At 42.9% G+C, this 26,133-nt stretch overlaps 1 protein-coding gene across 5 annotated transcripts in view; it reads right to left on the bottom strand.

Moving 5' to 3' along the window:
* ANK3 (ankyrin 3) overlaps positions 1–26,133 on the bottom strand; it is a 775,194-nt gene that overhangs the window by 89,874 nt on the left and 659,187 nt on the right. For 2 of the 5 annotated variants that reach the window (XM_047762803.1, XM_047762802.1), the window contains exons 1-3: positions 24,627–24,754; positions 22,934–23,057; positions 17,289–17,391 (exon numbers count right to left, since the gene is read on the bottom strand). In XM_047762803.1, the coding sequence (XP_047618759.1) occupies positions 17,289–17,391; positions 22,934–23,057; positions 24,627–24,642 (243 nt within the window). In that variant the 5' untranslated portion in view covers positions 24,643–24,754. Of the gene's footprint in view, positions 1–17,288; positions 17,392–21,284; positions 21,297–22,933; positions 23,058–24,626; positions 24,755–26,133 lie in introns of those variants that run through there. The other 3 variants (XM_047762801.1, XM_047762799.1, XM_047762798.1) reach the window with 2 other exon arrangements.

Here is a 26,133-nt window from a genome sequence, read left to right on the forward strand (position 1 = left end):
GGCTTATTACTTCAGTGGAAATCATGGACAGTAAGCCCTCCATTACACAGAGAGCCAGTCATCAAAAGTTACTCTAAGAGAGTTGTCTCTGGAGAGAAGTTAGGGGCTGAAGGCATATGGGGATTCTTTTTTTTTTTAATCCTCACAAGTATGTCCCGTAAAAGGACATGGCTTTTTCTTACTGTACAGCGTGGGGAACTAGATCCAATCTCTTGGGACAGAACATGATGGAAGATATAATAAGAAAAAGAATGTATGTATTTATGACTGGGTCACTTTGCTGTAAGCAGAAATTGAAACACTGTAAATCAACTACACTTTAATAACAATAAGTAAATATATAAATAAAGGGCACGACTTATTTGTATAACTTTGATAGTAATAAAACTTAAATTTAAAAAATTACTGTCAATTACAAAATTTAAAAAATAGCCCTGAAAATCAAATTGAAAAATAATTGGTAGAGCACTTAGGTGCAAGTCACCATCCTACCTCGTCCTAGGAAAACACAAAAATGAATGAGAAGCAGCTCTCTGTGCATTCAGTGAGAGGGGACACCTTTGGTGGATGAGTATTCGATTATCGGTGTTCGTAAGAGTTTATAGAACCAATGCCTTAAACCCCCAAAAAGCAATACATCACCTCATAAAGTTCCCAGATTCTTTTTTTTTTTTTTCCTTCTGGCCATGCCCACAGCATATAGAAGTTTCAGGGCTAGGGATCAAACCCATGCCACAGCCATAACAATGCTGGATCCTTAACCTGCTGAGCCACCAGGGAACTCCCCCAAATTCTCTTTGGACTAACCACAGATTAAGTGTTGGTTTTAGTCTGACCCATTTACCAATTTTACTGACTTTTAGAAACCCCAACCAACCCTCCTTCAGAGTGGGGCAGAATATGTAACATAAACTAAGTGGTGCCACTCACTTTCTTTTTTTTAAGCAAATGACAATTCCTATGTTGGGAACCCTAAGGTTATTTGTCAACCAAGGGCCCATTTTTTTTCAAGTTCTAATAAATAAATAATATCACTCCTCTTTGGTAATTACAGTAAATTATTTACCTTTGGTTCTCTTAGACACATGCATTGGTGACATTAATTATTGAAACAGTGAATTATATCACCCAAAAAGGTGTCATCGCCATCATGTAATATTGATTGAGGTTGCAGGCGGCCACATGCAGGGATCCCACAGAGCTTTGAGTCTCTTCCTAACTCCCTGACTTTTGCAAGCCCTAGCCCTTCATAGGAACCTTGCCAAAACACAAATGAACACATGCATAATGAATACATAGACTTGTTCAAAATGGTGAGCCCTATGTCCAATATTTTTCTGTTCTTTTTCCCCCATTGAGTTTTGCATAGATTTATGGGAAAACTGAGCAATTTTTAATAACCTAAATACAGACCAAGAAAATGCTCTTGCTACAGGGCATCCATCTACATACAAAATAAGCTATTAACCTGAACCTACGGCTTTTAAAGAGACAAAGTGGTAGCTCCAATTCCAAGCTCCCTGTCTCTGAATACCTACTTCTACAGACTACCATCTCCTTAAAACTGAAATGTGAAATTTGACCTGTTTACTTATTTTAATAAACAATATGAATATCCAAAATGTTCTGACATTTGATTGCGCATGAGACCATGGGACCATGAAAAGCTCATCCTCCATTTGGTTACTGACCCAAAAGACATTTAAAATGATCAGTAGGGAAGTTCCCTTGTGGCTCAGCGGGTTAAGGATTTGGTGTTGCTGCACCTATGGTACATGTTCGATCACTGGCCTGGGAACTTCTACATGCCAACAGTGTGGCAAAAAAAAAAAAAAAAAAAAAGACATGTGATGATGGTTAAAAAAGAATTCCCTGGTGGCCTGGCAGTTAAGGATTCGGTGCTGCCACTGCTGTGGCATGGGTTCAATCCCTGGCCCTGGAACTTCTGCACGCTGTGGGTACGGCTCAAAAAATCCCCCAAAAACTAAAAGAATTTTTCTGTGACTCAGTGGGCAAAGGACCTGGTGTTGTCACTATAGCGACTCAGGTCACTCTGTGGCACAGGTGCTATTGCTGGCCTGGGCACTTCAGCATGCTGCAAGTGCAGACAAAAAAATTTTTTTAAGCAAGATGGACTAGAGATGGATTTTAAATTTCCCATAGCACGTAGGGGGGTGTTCCCAGGGCTTAAAGGAAAAGCTTGCATTCAGACTTGAGTCACAGACTTGGATTAGAAATGGTCTTTGCCATTTGTTTATAGACAGACAGTACTTCTTTCCCACTCCTGAGTTTTCCATTTTAGAACGGCAACTCAATTGTGTAACTGTGGGCCTCTCCCTGTCTCTTTATTTTTACCTTAGCCCTGGAAATACGTACTAATTTATTTATGAGGGGTTGATTTGGGAAAGGTAGCTGGAAAAGCTGCTCAGATCTATCTTTCATTTTCACAGGCTTGAGTCTGGTCACAAAGGGCAGACATCCTCCTCTGGTCCCATAAGCAAAACTCTGAGAGGGGGGCTGCTTGCCCTGGGTCACTTCTGCTGCCACAGGGTGCAGGGGGTCTGCTTATTCCAGGGGTCCAGTTACCAGGCCCACATGGCTCAGACACTCTGCCAGCCCTCAATCCAGCCTCCATCAGGAAGAAAGGAGATATTCTGCCTTTGACCTTTCTTGGTCTTTATTTACTCAAAGCCCCTTTGGAGATGCTCCGGCATTACTTTATGTTGCTTAGAAGGTTTCTTAACCTTTCCCCACCTTAGTTTCTTCATTTTCAAATTGATGATTGAGTGATGTGGAGATTCAATGAAAATGCATATCAGAAATCTGGCACCCAGGCCAGGGCTGGCATGGTGTGGTCATCTCTACTTTTCTTTTTCTTTTTTTCCTTTTGTCTTTTTGTCTTTTAGGGCCGCACCTGCAACATATGGAGGTTCCCAGGCTAGGGGTCGAATTGGAGCTGTAGCTGCCGGTCTACACCACAGCCATGGCAACTCGGGATCCAAGCTGTGTCTGTGACCTACACCACAGCTCACCAGATCCTCAACCCACTGAGCAAGGCCCACATCTTCATGGATACTAGTCGGGTTCATTAACCACTGAGCCATGACAGGAACTCCTGATGTAGTTATTTATATATATGTATACATATATTTATATACATATATACATGTATTTATGGACATATAAATTATGTGAGTCTATATGAACACACACGCACTCACACACCTTTTTCATATTCTTTTCCATTATGGTTTATCACAGGATACTGAATATAGTTCCCTGTCCTATATAGCAGGGCCATTTTGTTTATCCACTCTATACGTAATAGTTTATATCTGCCAATCCCAAACTCCCAATCCATCCATCCCCTACCCCACCACAGCAACCACAAGTCTGTTGTAAGGAGGTAATAGTAAAATATCACCATCTTAAAGATGAGGAAACTGAAGTTGAAGGAGAGACTTCAAAAATTTGACAACACTGGAGTTCCCGTCCTGGCGCAGTGGTTAACGAATCCGACTAGGAACCATGAGGTTGCGGGTTCAGTCCCTGCCCTTGCTTAGTGGATTAACAATCCGGCATTGCCATGAGCTGTGGTGTAGGTTGCAGACGTGGCTTGGATCCCACATTGCTGTGGCTCTGGCATAGGCCAGCAGCTAAAGCTCTGATTCGACCCCTAGCCTGGGAACCTCCATATGCCGCGGGAGCAGCCCAAAGAAATAGCAAAAAAAAAAAAAGAGAGACAAAAAAAATTGACAATACAAAGTCCATACCCAGAACTGAGTAGCTTTAGTAAAACACTACATTAAGTCAAAGTTCACATTGACTTACTAAGACCTTTTACTCCTACGGCAAAACTGATTGTGAGTAATCAAATCATTTTTCATCTTGGCAGTGATGTCAAGGATACTATTAAAATCCAAATGAACATTATTCAATAGAGCCCAAAGCCTGACTCATGATGACATCACTGCCTCTGGGAGCTTCATTCTTTCCAGAAATAGTCTCTCACTAGCTCTATTCATCACAGGAAAGAGGAGAACAAGTACACCTTGGCCTCCCCAGTGAGGAAACACTCAAATGTCCAGGTCTGGAAATAAATGTCCAGGCACAGAAGAAAAGAGGCAGGAGGCAAGAATTCCTTGCATATCAAGAAAAGAAAGAAACCAATCGGCTCCACTATTGGCTAATTTTCCAGGCTGCAGACTATCCACACCACACCACACTACCCACTGGGGGGGTTATGACACCAGTTAAGGCTCTTGTCTGTCAGCTCTGCTGCCCTTGGCAGCCAGCAGCAGGGGGTCCTGCAGAGGAACCAGTGGCCTTGCTATGTTAATGTCAAGGACCTCAGGGAGAGCTCACAGGAGCAGGTTACACATGGAAAAGCCAGTGTATCTAATCTGAAAAACTACACCCATGATGTAGGAGGGAAATGGCTAGGGAGTTCCGGTTGTGGCTCAGCAGTAACAAACCCAACTAGTATCCATGAGGACACAGATTTGATCCCTGGCCTCGCTTAGTGAGTTAAGGATCTGGCGTTGCTGAGTGGTGTGGTACAGGTTGCAGACGAAGCTCAGATCTGGCCTTGCTATGGCTGTGGCATAGGCCAGCAGCTGTAACTCCAATTTAACTCCTAGTCTGGGAACCTCCATATGCAGCCCTAAAAGGACAAAGGAAAAAAAGAAAAGAAAAAGAAACAGCTAGATGATGTAACCAGCCTGGGAGCCCGGGAAAGCACAGGCTTGTCAAGGATAACTTCATCTCATGGCCACACACTGGACAGAGTGAGGACAGGGGGACCCATGTGGGTCAGACCCCCGCAGACAGAAAAAAGATAATTGGGTTGATGCAGGATCCATCACTTTATAGCCCATGAATAGCAAGGCAATAAACTTCCTGGAGTTTCCACTGTGGTGAAGTGGGTTAACAACCTGGCTGTCTCTGTGACCTTGCTGGTTCGATCCTTGGCCTGGTACAGTAGGTTAAGGATCTAGTGTTGCTGCAACCATGACGTAGGTTGCAGATATGGCTCAAATTTGATCCCTGCCTCAGGAACTTCCATATGCTGCAGGTGTGGTTGAAAAGGGGGAGGAAAAAAAAAGAAACACTTCACTGATCTCCATTTTTGGAGTTGAATAACAGGTGAATGATATCAACTGCTCCAACTCAATATGAGAAAAGAATGACCCAAGTAAAGTGAAAGGGATTTGAAAATTCTAAATTGCTATGTAGGAGTTCCCTGGTGGCTCAGTGGGCTAAGGACCTAGCATTGTCACTGTTATGGTGCGGGTTCAGTCCCTGCCCCAGGAAATCCTACATGTCATGGGTGCACCCCCCCCCAAAAAAAGAAAAAAGAAAAAAAAACCACCTAAGGAGTTCCCACTGTGGTGCAATGGGATAAGCAATGTCTCTAGAGCACTGGGGCACTGGGGCACTGGGACATAGCCGTTTGATCCCCAGCCTGGAACAGTAAGTGAGTTAAGGATCCAGTGTTGCTGCAGCTGTGGCATAGGTTACAGCTCCAGCTCCGATTTGATCCCTGGCCTGGGAACTTCCATGTGCTGAGGGGTGGTCCAAAAAGAAAAAGAAAAAAAGAAAAAAACACCTAAACTGCTATGCACAGATAATAATCATCTGGATATTTTCAGATTTTTTAAAATTGAATTTGTTTCTTAAATTTATATAATATGGCAGCCCCTTATGTAGCTTTTTAGGACTGTATATGTTTTATCAGGTTATTGGAAGCAGCCAGCTAGATTAACAAACAAGAGTGTCACTGTGACAAACAGCCTCACTGACAAACACAGGCACACTTGTCTGAACACTGACCCCTCCAGGTGTACGGGCTTTACTCAGGTCCACCATGCTTTGCTTATTAGAGTGGCACTGCGGCCTAGTGGTCACAGCAGAATGGCTTCAAGCAGCGGATCTAAGTTTTATTCTCAGCTCTGCGACCGAACGACAGCTAATGTGATATTGGACAAGTAAAACACTCCTCTCAATTCCAGTCTCTTTGTCTATAAAGTGGTAACGATAATACACAGGGCACAAGGTAGCTCAAAGCATGGAATGAGGCGATTCATTTAACAAAATATGTGTAGCAGGTATGGCAGATACTGAGTGAGACAGAAAATTGTTACTGAAACAGAAAGTAGGTCTGTGTGGATATCCACAACTATGAAGAAATATTCTTTTTAAGAAATGGATTCCCGGAGTTCCCGTTGTGGCTCAGTGGTTAATGAATCCAACTAGCATCCATAAGGTTTTGGGTTTGATCCCTGGCCTCGATCAGCGGGTTAAGGATCCGGCGTTGCCGTGAGCTGTGGTGTAGGTGGCAGACACGTCTCTGATCCCACATTACTATGGCTCTGGCGTAGGCCGGCGGCTATGGTTCTGATTAGACCCCTAGCCTGGGAACCTCCATTTGCCATGGGTGTGGCCCTGGAAAAGACAAAGACAAAAAGACAAAAAAAAAAAAGAGAAAGAAATGGATTTCATCTTAAAAGAAAAGTCATCTATGGAGTTCCCATTGTGGCTCAGCAGGTTAAAGACACGATATTGTCTCTGTGAGGACGCAGATTTGATCCCTGGCCTCATTCAGTGGGTTAAGGATCTGTCATTGCCGTGAGCTGTGTGTGGTGTAGGTCATAGATGTGGCTCAGATCTGGTATTGCTATGGCTGTGGTGTAGGCCAGCAGGTGCAGCTCCTATTTTACCCCTGGCCTGGGAACCTCCATATGCCATGGGTGCAGCCCTAATAAGAAAAAAAAAGTCTAATTCTAACAGAATAGAATGGTGGTTTCCATAGGCTAGGGGTTGGAGGAAAAGGGGAGATACTGATCAAAGAGAACAAACTTTCAGTTATAAATGAATAAATTCTGGAAACCTGATGCACAGCATGGTAACTGCAATGTGTTATGTAGTAGAAATTTGCTAAGCAAGCAGATCTCAAAGGTTTTCATCACACACCAAAAATTGGTAATCATGGGAAGTGATGGATGTGTTAATTAGCTTGACTGTGGAAACCATTTCACAATGTACACATATTTCAAAACATCATGGACACCTTAAAAATGTGGGTATCATTTCTTTTTTATGGCCGCACCTATGGCATATAGAAGTTCCTGGGCCAGGGACTGAATCTGAGCCACAGCTGTGACCTTCCAGATCCTTTAACCCATTGGCAGAGAGGAGGATTGAACTTGAGCTCCACAGAGACCGGAGCCACTGCAGTCAGGTCCTTAATCCACTGCAGCACAGTGGAAACTCCCACGGACACCTTAAAAATGGATCCCATCAAAGAAAATCTGATTCAAGTAGCAAAATAAAAATTCGAAATTTAAAAGCTTACTGAAGCAGATCTTTTTTCTTCCAAAGTATTTCTTTTTATGAAATCAACCCTAAGACTTATTTGAGACCAGAACACAAAACAAATTATGAGTCTGGGGAGTTCCTATTGTTGCATAACAGAAATGAATCCGACCAGTATCCACGAGGACACGGGTTCAATCCCTGGCCTTGCTCAGTGGGTTGGGTATCCAGCATTGCCATAAGCTGTGGTGTAGGTTGCAGACATGGCTCTGATACAGTGTTGCTATGGCTGTGGTGTAGGCCCATAGCTGTACCTCCAATTTGACCCCTAGCCTGGGAACCTCCATATGCCGCAGGTGCGGCTTTTAAAAAAAAAAAAACCTAAAACAAAAACAAAATGAGGCCGGGTTTTAGGGATTTTTTTTCTTTCTCCTTCTTTTTAAATAATTCCCCTTTCCTCAATTTTCTTTATTGCTCTTAGACATTCATTTTTCTTTCTTTTTTTCTTTAATGGCCACAACATGAGACAATAGAAGTTCTGGGCTAGGGGTTGAATTGGAGCTGCAGCTGCCAGCCTACACCACAGCCACAACAACAATGGATCTGAGCCACATCTTTGACCTACATCGCAGGTTGCGGCAAAGCCAGATCCTTACCCCAGTGAGCAAGGCCAGGGATCAAACCTGTATCCTCATCAATACTAGTCAGATTCTTAACCTGCTGAGCCACAAGAACTCTGGATTTTCAAATCTGATTGGCTTCATGATAATAGAGCTACCAACTTCAATAAGAGAAGGTGAATCACAATCAACACAGAAGCCAAGGGCAAACACATCAACATTCAGCTCAAGATGTCAAACAAACTGTACTACCTTAAGGAAGTCATATCCCAACCTCTCCGCCTGAAGAAAAATCTGTAATCTTGCTGACCAATCTGGAGAGGTGTTGAATGGATCAGCTGAGTAGTGCTGGCAAAGCACTTTGAAGAGGAAAAAGCAGCGTATTAAATGTCACCTGTCAAAGGTGCTTATTGTCCAAGAGACTATCTCTAACAAATCTTTAATCCTAGGCTGATTACCTTCTGCCACCATGCACATATTTAAGAGCCCCCTTAGAAATGATCTTAAAAGAAAGAAACAGGAAGGTTAATCTGCTGATAAGGGGGAAGGGGCATGCGGGGATAGAATGGGGTGGGCAGGGAGAGGAGGGAAGATTATCAGCAGAACCAGCCTTGGGTTCTTCCTTTTTATTATGAGGTCCTTGACAAGTGCATAGGTCTTGGACAAATATACACGAATTTCTCCTGCAGAACTCTCCAATTCTCACATTCTTGCTAATATATCAAGCAGTAAACAGCACATGAGGTCATCCTTAGCCTCAAAAAAGACCAAGCCCAACTCAAAGGATCTGGAATGAGCCTACGGTGTGAGACAAATGAGAAGAGGTAGAAGAGGTGACAACTGCCTCCAGGTATGGGGCGGCTATACCGAGGCCTCCAATACTGACTCCAGAATTATCTCCCCAGTTACCATTCCAACAGCCAGTGCAAGTATTCACACACTACTTTAGATGAACTTTCTAAACCAATGACTGTTTGAAGCCCCGCTACTAGTCCCCTCAGACAGAAACCATGGGGGCAAATCTGCTCTGAAAAAGGAAGCCTGCAAAGTGAAAGCAATCTAATCAGAGAGAGACAGCCCCCTCCCACCTGTCCCCCACCCTGACTCCCTCTGCCCCAAGGCCAGCTGCTTCCCTTCCCTCTTTCCATAGACGCAATGCCTCTGTATCAACAGAACTGAAAGGAAATGGAAGTGGATCATTCCTTCGTGGCCAAGTAGCCAAGAACCCCTTTCTAAGAGTTTTGCTTGGCAATACCCAGGTTTATAGCTAGTCTCTTACATCCCAGCTCATTTTCTTTTTATTTAGTTAAAATGAGGTTTATTTCTAGAGAAAAAGCATAAAATAAGAGAACCTCAAGGTGGCACTGTCCTTCAAGATGCTAGAAGACTTCCCATGTTGCTTTGAGATGCGGTTGTTCATGCCAGGTTTGGCCACCAACAAATGCAAGCAGATTAGTGGGGAAAGAAATCCAAATGAAACTGGCTAAACAGGGGGCAGGGAGACTGAGATTAGTTTATGAGTTTATATAGTGGGAAAATCTGAGTGGTATAGCTTCAGGTGTGGCTGAATCCAGCCATAGCTCAAAGGATGATAGGAATTGTTTTTTCTCATGCTCCACACCCCTGTCCCCAGTTTCGGGTTTATGTCACCTTTACTGCTTAGCAACCCTGAAAGCGAGACAAAGTCTCATTAAATTGGCTTAGATTTTTTATTTCGCCCTCCTGTAATCACTATAACCTAGGAAGAGGAATCCTTTGAATGCCCAGATTCAAGGCCCATCCTTGGCAGAGAGAAGTGGGAAGGAACTCGGCCCCTTTTAAACTACACTGGCTGAGAAAAGGATGGGCATAAGGGTTTGATCATCAGATCCTGTCACTGCCACCTAAAGTGGGATGGGTGTCTACAGGTGAAAACCCATGTTCCTAGTGATTTATAACTCTTCTCTCATCTTTGAAGAACTATCAAAAATCACACTGAATTGACTGTTTCTGCCTACAGTGTACATCCCAATAACTTCCAGGGTCACTGAAAGAAGTGTAATTGACTGGGAAGCTTGTAAAATATTTTTAGACCACTATTAATCCCAGGCTGATTACCTTCTGCCACCATGCACATATTTAAGAGCCCCCTTAGAAATGATCTTAAAAGAAAGAAACAGGAAGGTTAATCTGCTGATAAGGGGGAAGGGGCATGCGGGGGAAATGCTGTGAGGCCAGGGATCGAACCTGCATCCTCATGGATACTAGTCAGGTTCACTTCTGCTGAGTCACAACGGGATCTCCTAGGAGATATTTTCAACACCTCATATCTATGCAAAGGTCAAAATTTTCCATTCTTTTTTTTTTTCTTGTTTTGGTCTTTTTAGGGCCACACCTGCAGCATATGGAGGTTCCCAGGCTAGGGGTCTAATCAGAGCTGTAGCTGCTGGCCTATGCCAGAGCCACAGCAACGCCAGATCTGAGCCGCATCTGTGACCTACACCACAGCTCATGGCAACGCTGGATCCTTAACTCACTGAGCAAGGCCAGGGATCAAATCTGCAACCTCATGGTTACTAGTAGGATTTGTTTCCCCTGTGCCACGACGGAAACTCCATATTTCCATTTTTTTAAGGATGCCTTATGTTATAGTTTTTAGTATAATCATTTTCTCCATCATTTTCATAAAGTGTTGCTGAATATAAACTGGACCTGTTGTCAGTTCCTTTTAGAGCACATTCAATAAGAACTTTTATTATTAGAATACAAATAAGCGTAATGAAGAACACATGTCTAAATACAACCTATCATGATGAAAATATGGATGTGGATGATGGTATGGGGAGTTCCCTGGGGGTCTAGTGGTTAGGACATGGTGTTTTCACTGCTGTGGCCCAGGTTCAATCTCTGGTCTAGGATCTAAGATTTCCGCTGCATGAGGTGGCAAAAAAAGAAAAAAAAAAAAAAAAGGATATAGATGATGGTACAACACCCACCCCTGTTAAGAAGTCTGAGATCCTGGAGGCCAGAATGTCAAGTCATGGGCCCTCTCACTGGCAGTGTGGACAGACAGCGGAGTAGTATTAAAAGGAAGCAGCCTGGAGCCAGATGGCCAGTGACTCTGCCATTTGCCAGCTATGTCCCTGGGGCAAGTTATATCAGCTGTCTGTGCCTCAGTTTCTTCAATTTTTTTTTTGGCCACACCCTTGACATATGGAAGTGACTGGGCCAGGAATCAAACTTGTACCACAGCAGCAACCCAAGCCACTGCAGTGACAACCCCAGATCCTTAACTTGCTACATCATAAGAGAACTCCTCTTCATTTTTTTAATGGGGTGATAACTTCATAGAGCTTTTGTGAGATCTAAAGGAGTCAATTCAAAACTATTCTCAGTGAATTCTCAAACACTCAGAATAGTGCCTGGCACAGAATAGGACATGTTTTCTTTTTCTTTGTCTTTTCTGTCTTTTTAGAGCTGTACCTGCAGCATACAGAAATTCCCAGGCTAGGGGTCAAATCAGAGCTGCAGCTGCTGGCCTACACCATAGCCATAGCAATGCTCAACCTGGGCCACATCTGTGACCTACACCACAGCTCATGGAAACGCTGTGAGGCCAGGGATCGAACCTGCATCCTCATGGATACTAGTCAGGTTCACTTCTGCTGAGCCACAACGGGATCTCCTAGGAGATATTTTCAACACCATCACTGCAAGCATCCTGTGAATTGCATTCCATTTATGTAATGCGAACTGGTGGATCTGGATCACATAGGCAACTACCTAAGCCCCATCAGACAGCTGCTTTTAATAATTATGTCAGAAGAAATCAAAGAATCTGCCTATTATATTCATCCTAGACAAACAGGCTTTAGTGGATAGTAATCTCTTTTCATTATTACCTCCAATTTGGAAAGGAATGATTCCAAGCACAGATTTTGCCCTAAGACATCCAGATACATAAAATTTCAGCTTTTAAAACAAATACATTAGGTGTTGACTGACCAATACACAAAAAGATGCCAGCCAGAGCTGCTTTAAGTCAGTGGTTCCTAACTGGAGGTACACCCCAGAATCACCTGTGGAACTTTAAAAAAAAAAGCACATGCAGGGAGTTCCCTGGTGGTCTAGTGGTTAGGACTGGGCACTTTCACCACTGTGGCCTGGATTCAATCCTGAGTCTGGAAACTAAGATCCATCATCAAGCCGCTGCACACTTCAGCCCAAAACAACAACAACAACAACAACAACAACAACAACAAAACAAACAAAACCAAAAAAACAAAAAAACAAACCAAAAAAACACATGAACCCAAGAACCCAGCCAGGGAGACTCCAATTCCATCAGCATCTTATCTCCAAAGGGCCCCTTAATGATTCCAAACTATGCCCACAATTAAGAACTCTGACTTGGGAGTTCCCATTGTGGCTCAGAAGGCTGAGAACCTAACACGGTGTCTGTGAGGATGCAGGTTCGACCCCCGGCATGTCAGTGGGTTGAGGATCCAGTGTTGCTGCAAGTTATGACATAGGTTGCAAATGTGGCTTGGATCCAGAGTTGCTGTGGCTGTGGCGTAGGCCCCAGCTGCAACTCTGATTCAACTCCTAGTGCAGGAACTTCCATATGCCATGGGTGCTATGGCTTTAAAAAGGAAAAAATAAAAGAATTCTAACTTGGAATCAGTGCCTTTCAACTCTGGGCCCATTTAAAAATCTCAAGCCCATGCCCCTCAGACCCCCTGAATCAGGAACTGACCATTCTTTAAAGGTTCTCCAGGTGATTTTCAGAAGGAGTCAGGGCTGGGTGATACTGCCTTCAATAATAAAATCTTCTGACAAACACGAGACATGATTTATTACATATACATTTTCAGCAGTATATCTACAGGTGACTCTTGATTACAAGGTAGAGGAATACGGAGTCCACTGATAACCCAACAGCACAGTACAAGAGAGTCCCCTCCTGGTATCCAAAGGGGGATTAAGTGGCTTAGAGACTAAGCATGTTAAGGCCCAGCAGAGAATGGGGATGGGCTTCCTTCTCTCAGCCTGGCTCCCCAGCTCTGGCCTCCATACCTGCCTTCAAATCACCACAGGTTCTTAGGAACACGGGGCTGGCAGACCTGTGCTAATTATCTTGGGTCTCAATTGTACTTTAACTGTGGTTAATGTGCAAACTGACTAATCAGCAGCAGGATAATAAAGAGGCAGCTCTGCTTTGTATGGGTGAGCTCTACTCTTGTTTAATAAAATGAAAAGAAACTCACAGTGAGTTAATTTTTATTCATTTTTCACCTTGTCAATGCAACTTGAACTGGGCAAAGACAGGGCAGTTTTAAATCTGACAGTAAGTCATATGTCATTGCTTTAGGAATTCTAAATATTTAAGGGTGCTCGCATGCTTTCAGATAAAATCAATACTGTGGAGAAACTGTTTTGAAATTTATACATGCCAATTTGGGGATATGATAGACATAAACTAATAATTTTGTCCCTTAATTAAAAAAAAATGTTCCAATGCACTTCTGAGGTAAATGCTTCTCATGAGTCAATGGCCAGTGGAACTAGACTCCTCTCTTAAAGCTTCTCTTTTGAGGAGTTCCCGTCGTGGCACAGTGGTTAACGAATCCGACTAGGAACCATGAGGTTGCGGGTTCGGTCCCTGGCCTTGCTCAGTGGGTTAACGATCCGGCGTTGCCGTGAGCTGTGGTGTAGGTTGCAGACGTGGCTCGGATCCCGTGTTGCTGTGGCTCTGGCATAGGCCGGTGGCTACAGCTCTGATTCAACCCCTAGCCTGGGAACCTCCATATGCCGTGGGAACGGTCCAAGAAATAGCAACAACAACAACAAAAAAAGACCAAAAAAAAAAAGCTTCTCTTTTGAGGAATTAGCCTTTTCTTTCTCTTCTATAGTGAATAAGACACTAGGGACTAAATAAGTTACTCCACCTCTTTCAGAATTTATTTTCCCCTTTCCTCCAAGTTTTATTTCATTTTACTTTAATTTTGTACAAATACAAAAGTTGAAAAAACTATATAAGGAATACCCATATATACTCCACCTAGATTCAACAATTAATATTTTGCCATATTTGATTTTTTTTCTCTCTCTCTACACATAGGACTCTTGGCAGAACCACTGAAAATAAATGGCTGGAGTTCCCATTGTGGCTCAGTGGTTAATGAATCCGACTAGGAACCATGAGGTTATATGGGTTCGATCCCTGGCCTTGCTCAGTGGGTTAAGGATCCAGTGTTGCTGTGAGCTGTGGTGTAGGTTGCAGACATGGCTCGGATCCTGAGTTGCTGTGGCTGTGGTGTAGGCCAGTGGCTACAGCTCCGATTAGACCGCTAGCCTGGGAACCTCCACATGCTGCGGGAGTGGCCCTAGAAAAGACAAAAAACAAGAAGAAAATAAATGTCTGACTTAAAGATTACTTCATTCCTAAAAGCTTCAGCAATGCATACCCCCTGGAAGAGAGAGAGTTCCCTGTATAGCTTCGATACTATCATCACTGTTAAGAAAATGATCAATAATTTCCTAACGGTATAGCCAGTACATTTCCAAGGGCCCCTAACTATTCCTAAGATGTCTTCGTACTTTTCATACCTTTATTTTTCTTTTTAGGGCCATACCTGTGGCATCTGGAAGTTCTCAGGTTAGGGGTCGAATTGGAGCTGCAGCTGAGGCCTACGTCACAGCCACAGCAACACTGGATCCCAGCCACATCTGTGACCTATGCTGTAGCTTGCAGCACTCTGGTTCCTAAAGCCATTGAGCGAGGCCAGAGATTGAACCTGCCTCATCATGGAGACAATGTTGGGTCCTTAACACAATGAGCCACAACACGAGCTCCCATATATATATATTTTTTTTCCCCAAATCCCTGGTGAATTTATCATGGAGTCATGTAATGTGCTCACTAAACACACTAGTTCCATGAGAAATGCCTGTCAGACCATGGACTCTTTGTGGCCATTAAAGAAAGCAACTTCCTGCTTTTGCAGTTATTAACTTAGGATTTATTTGTATTGCTTTCAGTGTGTCCTAAGCTCTGCTTTCTTTTGACTGGTCTACAGGAGGGTCTGCGATGTCCACAGCGGTGTCCATGAAATTGAGTTAGTAACGAAGTGTACAAAAGAACATCAGTTTTACCTCGAAAGTTCTCTCTAGCCTTCATTTCTTTTCACAAATCTTTCATTCAGGGTAAACGCTGCCCTGCCATTACACCTGAGTAAGTAAATCTTGGTAGTAGCTAACAGGTCATGGTATGAGAATCCTTAGAAGTGTTTATAGGAGTTCTTGTCGTGGCGCAGTGGTTAACGAATCTAAGAACCATGAGGTTGTGGGTTCGATCCCTGGCCTTGCTCAGCGGGTTAAGGATCCAGTGTTGCTGTGAGCTGTGGTGTAGGTTGCAGACATGGCTTGGATCCCGCGTTGCTGTGGCTCTGGCCTAGGCCGGCGGCTACAGCTCTGATTCGACCCCTAGCCTGGGAACCTCCATATGCCGCAAGAACAGCCCAAGAGATGGAAAAAAGACAAAAAAAAAAAAAGTGTTTATAGCCTTGTAGCATCGCAAACATTTAAATTTTACTTTAAGGCTGATGTGCAAAAACTGAGAGGTTGCGTAACTATGGCGGTAAAAGTGGTGGTGATGGTAGTGGGGGAGGTGATGGTGGCAGTGATGCGGTCATGGTGATGGGGGTAGTGGTGGTCCCCATTTCAGGTGCTTGCCCCCAAACAAGTATATATTCTGAAATATCAGCCATAGTTAGGTTCACTCGAAGACTTGCTACACCATTATAGATCTAGGCATATGTGCTACCTCACAGCAATGTGTTACTGGTAACCAAGGGATCGCCTTTCACCTGCAATTTTGTAAGTTTTATGGGGTTTCCTTAGAGCACAGAGAATTTTAGCTATGTTGTTTTTTTCTGTTTTATTTTGGATTCATTTTTTTGGCTGCATCAGCAGCATGTGGAAGTCCAGGGGCCCAGGATCAAACCCACGCCACAGCAGTGATGACACTGGATCCTTAACCCACTGAGCCACAAAGGAACTCTAAATTTCAGGTATTTTGACACTTCTAAGTGTTACCAATATATCCAGTAACATTCCACTTCAATTGAGACCATAAAGAGATCAGGATTACCCAACTAGGATAATGACCACAGCTAACAGCCAAGCAGAGAGTTCTTCAGAAAATCTCAACTAATACCTGGGGCCACACTTTACACCTAAAAGTTTAGCTTCATTATTTAAGCCAAGTACTTCCTCTGGTGCTAACACCCACTTAAACCATGGCATGCCCCTACAATCACTCTACAAAGGGTGTTTTGTTTGACCAAACACTGAAGAGCCACTATAGTCACCTCTGTAAGGCTTGCAAAGAATGTCCTAGAGAGTATACAGCATTACACTAGGCACTGCAGGTCTTTATGAAGCATGACGTACACCTGTGGGTCTGGAGGTTGACATCTCCAGACAGGTGGGAGCAACCACGGTCTGACTATCTGCTGGTCGACCTTTATTTTGGTGATAATAAGTGTCTATCACTTATTTATCTGCTCCAATTTACCTTCATTATGTAGTGAATCAAGAAGTCCAGCATGATTTCACCAATTATTGACATTGCTAAATATTATAAGCCATCTTCCAAAGTAGCTTTATGGCCTAAATGGTTTCATTCATCATTACCTTGACCATAACACATTTCATCCTGACTCTGCATATTTAAAACCATGTATTGTGTGTTTCTAGAATAATGACCCATTCTGAGCACATACGCAGCAGGACTCTGGTGCTAGGACCTCTTAACCAATCTCCATTTAACCACCATTACCAGAAAGAAGACACTGCATAAGCACCAAATGATCCTAGCAGAGATTCTGGAAGAAAGCAGAATACTGGCAACACCCTGAAAAGGCCCATCCCAGGCTAAGGGACCAAAAACGTTACCAATCTAATCTTTAACTTGCTGAAAACCATGTCAGCAAATTCCACTGTGCATACAGAGTTTGTTGAGAAAAATCAAACATCCATGTGGATAATGTCAGCGACTTTAGCTACCGATGATTATTAACTCTTCTTTTTAAAACATGGAAAGATTTAGCCTAGAAAGGAGAAAGTTATCCATGCCTTTCCCAGGGCTTTCAAAGTGCCTCTCTGTGGGATTTCAGAGATGGGTCTGCAGAGGAAAGAGATATGTTCACTTGTGGAACACTGATTTTTTTCTTTAACTGGCAGGACAGGAAGACTTACAAATGTTAAATCACACATGCAGAAATAAGAGTTCTCACCGTGTGACCAAGAGCGTGATTCGATCATACACGTGAAAGTTTATCGATGAGAGAGTATTCTGCCAAGGATGCATACCTGCTCTTTGGATGGCACCAGGAGTTCTTCGATCATCATGCTGTCCCGGGCGTAGGAGCTTCTGTTCAAGGTGTAAGACCTATCCGAACTGAAGGAGCGTAGGCTGTTGTAGTTACAGTTAACCGTTCAAGGATGGGAGATGATGATGAGATGAATAAAAGAAAATTAATGCATGCACTTTTAAGAACAGGCAAGATGGCTAAAAACATCAATGAAAGGCATTCTGGAAAAGACATCATCAAAAATAAAATTCCTTATTTTTGAGGACATTTCTTAAGCTTAGACCACCTGATGATCAGGTTTTGTTTAAAATCAGGCCATTGGGTGTTATGTCTGTGAGATGAAATGAATGAAAACTTGAGATGTTTCACTATGACAGTCGAACCACTATGACAAGTGAGAAAAACCAGATGACTCTGGATAATTTGAGAGATTTTTGTTGTTAAGACCTCATTTTAGAGTTTCCTTTCCATTTTTACCTAGTTTGTACCATTTTTTTTTCTGCCTTTTTTTTTAGGGCCATGCCCAGGGCATATGAAAGTTGCCAGGTTAGGGGTCGAATCGGAGCTATGGCTGCTGGCCTATGGCACAGCCACAGCCACGTGGGGTCGAAGCCAAGTCTGCCACCTACACCACAGCTCATGCAACGCCAGATCCTTAACCCACTGAGTGAGGCCAGGGATTGAACCCACATCCTCATGGATCCTAGTTGGGTTTGTTAACCACTGAGTCATGAAGGGAACTTCTAGCTTGCACTATTAAATGGAATTATGCCTGCTGTAAATGTACCCATTAATAAAACTTTGGGAACTAACCTATCCAGAGCTCTGATTTATAGTTCTACTCATGGAAAACATGAAGAAAGAAGTACTAGTATGAATACCCCTTACATGATCTTCTTTGCCATCTTTCTGGCCTTAAAAAATTCAAATTCCATGTATGGTTATTTGGTCTTCCTTTCCTGTGCTCTTTTTTCTTCACTCCTTTTACTGTTCTCTCTTCTAGCCTCTCTCAAATCCTCCACACAGCCTTGAACTTCCCAGAGTGCAGGACCCCTGATGTCCTGAAGTGCTACTCACCACCTGGGCCTCTTGGGGGATGGGCAACATGGGCGAAGGTGGTCAGAGGTATAAACTTCCAGTTATAAAATAAGAGGTCCTGGGGATGTCATGGAGAGCCTGCTGCCTATAGTTTATAATCCTGTTTTGCCTACTTGAAAGTTCTAAGAAAGTAGATCTTAAAGGTTCGAATTGTTAAAAAAAAAAAAAGTGCAACTCTGGATGGTGATGGAGGTTAACTAGACTTACTGTGATCATTTCACAATATATACATATATCAAATCATTATGTTAGATATCTGAAACTAGGTTATATACCAGTTAAATATTTTTTTTTTGGTCTTTTTTTTTAGGGCTGCACCTTAGGCATATGGAAGTTCCTGGCCTAGGAGTCGAATCAGAACTGTAGCTGCTGGCCTATGCCACAGCCACAGCAATGTGGGACCCAAACCCTATCTGTGACCACAATGGATCCTTAACCCACTGAGAGAGGCCAGGGATCGAACCCATATCCTCATGGATGCTAGCTGGGTTCATTACTGCTGACCGACGAAAGGAACTCCCTATATCTCAATTTAAAAAAAGAAACCCATAGAGTAAGTGACTCTGGTAACCCTACATATATCTATAGAGGGTACGCTGGCAGATGGGGATGGCAGTTCATCTGAGCCTTGGTAGAACCCCTCGTGATCTTTCAGGAACAGAACTGATGGAGACAGGAGGAGATGTTTTGAGGCCATTTCCCATTACCTCCGTACCTCGCCTGTCATGGTAGGCTGTCGTGAGGTAGCTTTTCACTGCCTCCCATTTTGAAAGGGGTCTGAGGCTTCCTACAGTGTTCTCCTTGGAAGAGAGCTGCAGAATATGAGACTGCTTAGCTGTAGTTTGGAATTGGCTCCTAAATGATGGGCAGCCCAGAACCAGCATGGTGGACATACAGCCCCTTCTCTTTCGGTGGCATCATTTCTAGGGTAGAGGACAAGGACCATGGGAAGTAGCCCTACCTATGAACGAATAAACTGAATCTAACCATGGCAGACTTTGACATTGTCTTGCTTTGTCTGTGCTTGACAGGGGAAAGAGCAAAGAAGAGGTAAATAAAGAATGACTCTGTGCTTACACAAAATGATATATTTTCCCTGCCACCTTTACTAAAGGCATCTACGGATATATTTTGGATATACTAAATATTATCTAAAAGTGGGTATTTTTATATCAAGACACAGAGGCGTCTAAATGAGAGGCATTATTCTACACAAATGAATGGGTACATTCTTCCAGGATTAGAGCCTCAGCCTTCTCCAGAATCTCAGAGGGATCTCTGACCTCAAAATAGAGCCATCATTTAGTGCATCCAGCAAATACTTACTAAGTGACTATTATGAGCAGCACACAATATTGGAAACTGTATATAGAAATATATATATTAAAAAAAAAGGAACATTATCCCTGCCTAGAGCTTACTTAGCAAGCCGTGTGACTCTGATGGCTTGCACGGCCCTCTAGGGCACAATCATATAACCCAACACTCTTTCTTTTTTTTTTTTTTTCCCTGTTTCCATTGCAAAACTTCATTCTTGTTCTTATTCCTATTCCTAGCCCCTTCCCTTCTCTCAGGCACAATATAAACTTCCTAAAGGCAGGAATTCCCTTTCTAGTCCCTCATTCAACACGATTCAACAGAATTTTCTTCTCCAGCCGAATGATGCACTTGTACTCTGCCTACACTGCCCCAAACACTGAGCACCTCAAGTGGGGCTCATGTGATGGAAGAGCTGAATTTAACTTTATCTCATGTGGATTTAAATAATCTTAGGGGCCACACCAGTAGCTAGAGCAACTTCTAAGTACTTAGAGCAAGACTCTACTTTACCCCAGTGGGTGTGATTTGAGAGGCTTGGGAACCTCCTCACTCTGCATCAGACATTCATTTCTTTAAATTACGGTTTCCATAGCTTATGCTAATATTGGTGGTACGTGAGAAATCTTTTATCGAATATGCGAACAAATACTTAAAAGTTTTTTTTAAGGATTTTATATTCATTTTAACTTTAGTTTTTAAATCTAATATTTGCTGAATTTTTTTGATTAATTTTTTTTTGGCTAAGCTCGAAGCATGTGGAAGTTCCTGGGCCAGGACCTGAACCAGAACCATAGCAGTGGCTGGATCCTTAACCTGCTGAGTCACCAGGGAACTCCTGCTTATATTTTTTTAAATATCCTTTCTTTCTTTTAACTTATATATGAATGCCAACTAAAGAACAGAGCCTAGAATTGGGACCTATCAATGGCAAAGTCTAAAGATGCCTTCGTTTCATATGTCACTTAACATCATTCTTACGCCTGACCAATTTACATTAGGCAGGTGGAGCCCATGAAATGCATCAAGCTTCACTCTGAATCCTTAATACAAAGAAGTACTTTCAGCTACTAAAGTGAGAGATTATTTGCATGGGGGTCTGGAGGGAATGAAAAGTATTCAATGGTTTTTCATTGAGGTTGAAGGTATTATTCATAGCCATCAGTACACCCTAAGTGTTAAGCAGAGGAAGTGTGAGAAAAACACATGCCTCGGAATTCCAAAGTTACACTAATGCACCTAGCACAACTCAAATAAGATAGCACAAATGACAGCCCTTTGCATCAAGACTTTCCCTTTAAACCCAGTGCAATTTTACCCAGGACTTCATGCACCAGACAATACTGTTAAGGGAAATACATTCCTTAAGTGTTCAGTCAAATTTGCATAAGTAACATGGCTTATCATTTAGTTACTTGCTAATTTTCTCAAATCACAGAACGGATTTTCTAGAGCTGAGCAGGGAAATAAAAAAGGAAAAAAAGCACATCACAGCACAGCACAATGCTTAAGAAAATAAAGATGAGAAAATGAGTCAGGGAAGGGTAGAGAACACTGTCAAAGTGCTGTATCTTCTTACCTGATCTTGGGGCTATTTTTAAGTATTTTTAGAAAAAACAGGAGAAGTAGAAAGCAAAAAAAAAAAAAAATCAGGGAAAAAAAGAAAAAAATGTTATGGTTGAATGAGTTACACATTGAATGTATTCCTTTTTAAATGTTACACTCAGAACTTGGTAATACTCTTAACAATATTGAAAAATAACATGGAGGCTTTACAGATTTTTAAAAATGTTTACCTCTGAGCATAACATCAGTTGCCAATGTAAAAAAAATGAGTTACATATAACAGCAACAAATAATAATGGTGCAATCGAAACTAGAAATGTGAAAGCCTCAGAACTGTCTTCTAAAAAAATGATAAGAGACAATATTCTAGTTTCATCTCTCACGGGAGGTCAGCAGCTACAACTTTCTATATACAAAGGATTAAGTCATGAAATGTAGCTTTTATATATTTTCTGAGGAAGAGAACCCACTATTAGATTACAAAAGCTATTAAATTGCTGGAGTTTTCCCTTGAGACTCTTTGAGAGTCTGCATATTTTCAGCTGAAACTTGTTATCTGTGATTACCTGAAATATGACATATTTTTATAAAGGTATTTTTCCCTTCTTTGTTGAAGACATCTGCTACAAGGGCACTTTAAGGCCGTTTATAAATACACATTTAAAGCAAAATTCTAAAAAGGTTACACAAGTTTCCAAATTCTATGAAAAAAAGAAAGACTGATTCCAAGAAAAATCAATTCAGCATCTAAACTGGCAGCATAAACTCTTGGGTTTACTTTGTGGGAAGTGCCATTTACTATCAGACAATGAAACTTTTTACAACAGATCCTTAAACTGTAGGAAAATGTCCCCAGGGCTCTGGCTTTAGAAGGTTTAATTATTAGCTTTAAAATAACTTGACTGTCAGCAAACATGCTGTTAATCCAACCAGGGGAAAGAGGTCCCCAAATTCTGGATGAGGTCCTGTTTCTTTCACCCCGTGTCAGATAGACTGGAACCAAAGTTTTCCACAAAAGTTTTACACTTTGGTTTTAAGCGCTGAACTTGCCACCATTCCTGCCTGACTTTTGGGGATATGCTGTTTCACTCTTCACATGTCCTTTGTAAACAAACAGATGGCATAATTTTCCAAGAGGTACTCAAACCTTAATAGACAATTCCAATACACAACATGTAAATTTTTCCCCCAAGAATGCTCTTTTAAGTCTCAATTATAAATTGCTCTTTGAGCAACAAAGAGTGAAGGGTGAGCAATCAACACACACACTCCTTACACATGGGAAAATAGGATTTTCTCTTCACTAGAGAACCAAATTTAATTTTGAAACACGTGACCCAGATGGGTTCTCCCAGTTTTGAGGGGGGGGGGGGGCTCTTTTGCTATTATGCTTGAAGCCCAGCTGCAGCTCTAAGGGATAGGGTGGTGGGGGAGAAACAGAACAAACGATTAACATGTCCAATCATGTAAAATTAAGGACTGAAAACCACAAAGGAAAATAGCAGAGCGTGTGTACTGGAGTTGAGAACATTTCAGCACTTTCATGTCCTCATCTAAAAAGCGCATCTGGGGATCATGTGAAACATGAGAATGATTTTGGTTTATGACACATCATGGTAGTTTTAAATTCATGATGAACAAAAAGAGCAATGATAAAAATACCTGGCAGACCGGGCCCCCAGACTGAAGCCCACGTAACCCTCAGCAGGCAAAGAATCATCACCCAGTTCCTTAAGGTCCTGTGGTCCAAGATACTTGTCAGTGTCACCTGTCACTGCATCTTCGCCTGCGGATGTACAAAGCAAGCCCAAGTCAGAAGCATCCCTTTGGAAAACGTGTCCGTTGTGGAGAAAACGGCTCCTTCGGTCATTAGCAAATCACCCATTTTCTCATATCCATTTTCCCCATCCCCTGGATAATATTTGTAACTGCTGTTTAGAAGGAAAAAGTATAGATAGAGGTTAGTCCACAATTTCACAAGTGCTTTTAAGTGGCAGAAAGAGCTCCTGGCATTGAGTACCAATTTTAAAACACTTCCCCTCTCTCTACTTCTTCCCTTCTTCAAGCCCCAGCTGACCAGAAAGGTACATCTTTTACCGTCAGCTAGAGTTTTCCTGGCCTGACCATGATGAGGGCAGCTTGTTTGAATGGACCTGGATTGCAAAGCAAGAGGCACTGCTCCATTTCCTGTTCTGGAAATTACATGAGGGACAATAACAGACTTTATTGTAAATGGTGTTCACACACATAGAGGATTTCAATTTTTTTTTGTCTTTTTTGCCTTTTCTAGGGCCGCACCCTCGGCATATGGAGGTACCCAGGCTAGGGGTCGAATCGGAGCTGTAGCTGTCGGCCTATGCCACAGCCAGAGCAATGCAGGATTCGAGCCGCCTCTTCGACCTACACCACAGCTCACGGCAATGCTGGATCCTTAACCACTAAGCAAGGTAAGGGATCAAACCCGCAACCTCATGGTTCCTAGTTGGATTCATGGACCACTGCGCCACGACAGGAACCCCATCAATTTTGAGTTTTTGTAAACAAACAAACCAACAAACAAAAACTAAGAAGTTATGGAATCTGAACTACAACTGCCCAACTGGGGAGCCTTGAAACACATCCATTTTGAACCGTTCTCAAGTCTATCCAATTAACAGTGCTTGAACCCCCCTCAGAAAGCAGCTCTGCCTTCTAGAGAGATCAAATGGGGGCTTCAGCAGTCAGAAAGAGCACTAGGGCAGTGGCTCTTTCACTGTCAGTACAAAGAGTTAATTGCGTAAAATACTTTTACTAGCTACACACGTATAACATGACCTCACACGGAAAAACCACATTCCAGGAGTGACAGGGCAGGTTTTCCAGATGCCTTTTGCCCTCTGGGACGTTTCCTATCCTTCTCAAAATGCAGCATGGGCTGTGGAAAAGTTCCTTCCACAAACAGGCAAACCCTACCTTCTTTTTACGACTCTTGTTCTCCTTCTGGATACAAGCTTGGCTGGCCGAGCAAGATTTCAAAGGCGGGGATGTTATGTTTTCTCAAAGGTAAGCGATTTCACCCATTCCAGTTATATTTTTCCAACCCTTCACTCAGCACCGTTTATAATTTCCATTCATTTAAACTCAGGAAACCGCAAGAGCTCTGCTTTTAAATTACCGATCAAAGCTAAATATACACTATCAACTACAGTTTTTTTTTTTTGGCAAGTGTAAAAACTAAACAGATCAACTTTCGACGGCCACCCGGTACACAGAGATTATTTTAAGTAACTTATTTACGGCTGGGCTATTTGCACATTCACTACATAGAAAACAAAAACAGCACACACCAAGCACGACGTAAAGTATAAGATCTTACTCTGTGGTAAAGCCATTTCCACCAGGCTGGGCTGATCAAATGTCTTCCTGATGTTTCCAGGAATTCCTCAGGCAGTGATTTAGAATCTACCTCCAAAATCAGCCCAAACAAACCAATCCCTGGGTTGGATCCACCGTCTTCATCACCACCTCCAAGTTCCCCTCATCTTCTCCCCATAGGCACCTGAGGAATTACACATCTTTTCCGACTCATCAGTGTCCCAGGATTTTCAGTATTTTTGATGAAAAAAAAAAAGAACAAAAATCTGGCTACATTTAATTGAGATTAAGATCCTTTTTGATCAGTCCGCAGACATCCTTTTAAAGCTCCTTCTGATTGGATTAAAAACTCCTCTGGCAAGCCTCTAGCAGGACCGAATGGTGACATAAATGCAAGCCCTTGAGTTATTTGTATGTAAATATGAGGACTCCTCCAGTGTAGACTTTCCGTAATTTGATACCATCGCCCTGATGCCTAACCGGGTAACCGAGACAGCCTTCCATCCAGGGAGAGCCAGCAGCAAGAGCTCCCGCGTTTAACTAGGAGGACCTTGTTCTCCAGCCTGAAAGAAGAAACAGCCAACCCAGGTGGAGGAAAAGCAGGAGAAGAAAACAAAGAAGTGGCCGGAGCAGGGAGTGGCCTGAGAGTTCCAGGCAAACTGTAACTTTGTTCTCAGCTGGGAACACCAGGAGCCTGGGTTATTTATGGTCCCCGTCAGGTGGAAGGGGGTGGGGGGGGAGAGAGAAAGAGGGAGGGCCTGCCCTGAAGTTGAGCTTGGGAACCTGCAGGGCAGAGGGAAAGGGTGGTGACTGCCACAATTCTCCAAGCGGCGCTGCAGGACACCCTCCTCAACTGCTGCTATTTATCCAGAGTGGGAGGAAAGGAGCAGAAGTGAGACAAGCTGCGGAAACAGAGTGGACGTTCTGTTTTATCTTCCGCACATGTTCTTTCAACTCTTTAATCGGCTCAAAGGAACTAACTGGTCCTGCCTCCAGGAGGGATCCCTGGAGAGGATGCGAGGCAGGAGGGAGCTGGCTTGGCTGTGGAGGTCTCGGCTGCCTGCTGGGTGGGGGGGATGGAGGCAGCCGGGAGGGGCTTCTATCACTGAGCTATTACCCTGTTACCCTTCCTGCGGGCTTCTGGCCTCCCCTTCCAGCGCTCTACCCTGTTTCTGTTGGCCGAGGAGGGAAAAACTAGCGGGACTTCTGCATCCTGCATGGGGGTCCACAGGAGAGGCAGTTTCAATCGCTTTTTCTCAGAATGGCTAGAGCATGAACTAAAGAGTGTCAAGGGTTTTGAAACTGAAGTAAGTGGTCTGCAGCACAACTAAATCATTCTCAATGAACAAAATAGTCTATAATTATCATATAGTGTAACACACTCCTATACCAAAGAGCAGAAAGGAATGAGATGAACTGTACTGACTCATTAACTGCCTCTAATCCATTTTATAATCCAAAAATATTTTGATTAGGTAGCAGCTTCTGACCAACAGGTACAAATGTGT

Source organism: Phacochoerus africanus, chromosome 15 (genome assembly GCF_016906955.1).
Source record: "Phacochoerus africanus isolate WHEZ1 chromosome 15, ROS_Pafr_v1, whole genome shotgun sequence".
NCBI lineage: Eukaryota > Metazoa > Chordata > Mammalia > Artiodactyla > Suidae > Phacochoerus > Phacochoerus africanus.